Source organism: Pipistrellus hanaki (assembly GCF_964339955.1).
Source record: "Pipistrellus hanaki genome assembly, chromosome: 12".
NCBI classification, from domain to species: Eukaryota; Metazoa; Chordata; class Mammalia; order Chiroptera; family Vespertilionidae; genus Pipistrellus; species Pipistrellus hanaki.
Genome location: NC_140514.1, coordinates 20,655,730 through 20,657,438, shown reverse-complemented (window position 1 = coordinate 20,657,438; position 1,709 = coordinate 20,655,730). Strand labels below are relative to the sequence as shown.

Genomic DNA, 1,709 nt, shown 5'->3' with positions numbered 1-1,709 from the left:
TTTTAAAACTCCCGTGGTTGTGGTTTCGTTTATCAACCATTTATTCAAAATTTCTCTGGGAAGGACCTATTTTTGAAAGAGGCCTGGTGAACAGCAGCAGTTAGATGTGAGCCCTGATAAAGGCTCACTTTTCATTCATAGTCAGAGCCTAAATGTGCTCTTCTTGTACCTAAACAGATAATAAGCACTCAGCACACTCCTCCTCCTTGACACAACACATTGAGACTAATCACACATAATTGGAGAGGAGGAGCAGAGGGCTGGCCACGCTATTGTGTCCAGAGGACAAACGGTCAGTTTATAAGGCTTTGGGCTGATGGAGTCATTTCTTATACATCTACAGGGAAAAAACCGTCCAGTTTAAAAGGGAAAAAAAGAATGAGCAAGAGAGACAGGAAAAGAGATGGCAGCTTTAACACAAATTAATTTGAGGGAGATCAGAAAGATATGCTTTTTTTTTTATTAACCAAGATAGAATCGTCATGTTTGCGGTTTTATACATTAAAAACAACTGCCACCAAATGGAACAAAGACCAAGGTTTTGTTTTTGTTTTTAAATAGGGGTGGCAAACACCAAAGGAAATTCTGTCTCAATTAGAGGCAAAAATATTTAGGGTGCTTACAAGTCCAATTCAAATAGCAGAAAGGCTGTTTATAGGTATTTAAAGACAAACAAAGGTTTAGTGCAGGAAGAGCAATAAGCAGGCTGAAAAAAAAAGAGAGGACCAGGGAGGCTGGGGAATAACGTGGGTGAGGACAGGTGGGCTTCATAATCGTACGTGGAATGACACCAAGGTGGTGGTGGTGTGGGGACGGCCACGTCTTTGGGGCTGGACAGGAAGCCAATGGCTTGTTGCATATTACACACATTCCAGACTTCTGGTTTTGGAAAATATTCCTTGTATACTTGATGTTTTTCTTCATCTTTTGAGCAGCTTAGTCGTCTCTCCATTTTTGGTTAAAATAAGCAGAAGTGGGTAATGAAGGTTTTCTTCATATATATCCTGGTTTTCCTTTTTCAACTGAAAACAATAATAATAATAATAATTTTAAAAAAAGGTAAGGAGACTCAGATTAGGAATTTTTACCAGTTGATTTAAATGTTGAGTACAATGAAGACTTCTTACCTAAATATACTGTTCTGGGAAAAAAAAAAAAAAAAAAAAAAAAAAAAAAAAAAAAAAAGCGCAACTCAGTGGCATTGACATGTCAACAATATGCATCAAGATGGGTGTTTTTCATAAATAGTCACCCTGCATCTGTGACTCCCAGGAACTCTGAGGCACTGCAGTGAAGGCGGCAGACCTGTCCAGCTATTTGGTATAGAAGCTTCTGCTCTTGGCCCTCTCTGTCCCCGGCCGGAAACCAGGAATCCCAGTGGGCAGGCTCTCAGATCCCTGTTTGGAAACCATGGCAACACCTGGGCACCAGGGAAATGCTGATGGGGCCCAGGACATTTCAAAGATTCTCCAGATCCTTCCTAAGGGTTTTAATATTAATGATAAGTAACTCAACAATTCTTTTCTCTGGAGGGAAAAACATATTCCAACAATCAGAGCCTCAAGCTTTGCACTCAGGTGGACTTCCGAGGGCCTTCCCAGGACAGATGTGCAAATCTCATCAGCATTCTCCAATGCGAAGTACACTTTTCCTCATTGGCTAGAATAATTCTGGTAGTCATATTTATACTAAATATAGTGGTTAACAAT

The 1,709-nt window shown here is 40.1% G+C and overlaps 1 protein-coding gene across 1 annotated transcript in view; it reads right to left on the bottom strand.

Moving 5' to 3' along the window:
* Positions 1 to 464: 464 nt before the first annotated feature.
* The window catches only part of CAMKMT (calmodulin-lysine N-methyltransferase), a 241,479-nt gene continuing 240,234 nt past the window's right edge, over positions 465 to 1,709 (bottom strand). Inside the window, 1 exon segment of the mRNA XM_084901537.1 lies at positions 465 to 1,022. Coding sequence (XP_084757663.1) covers positions 921 to 1,022 — 102 coding nt within the window. The 3' untranslated portion in view covers positions 465 to 920.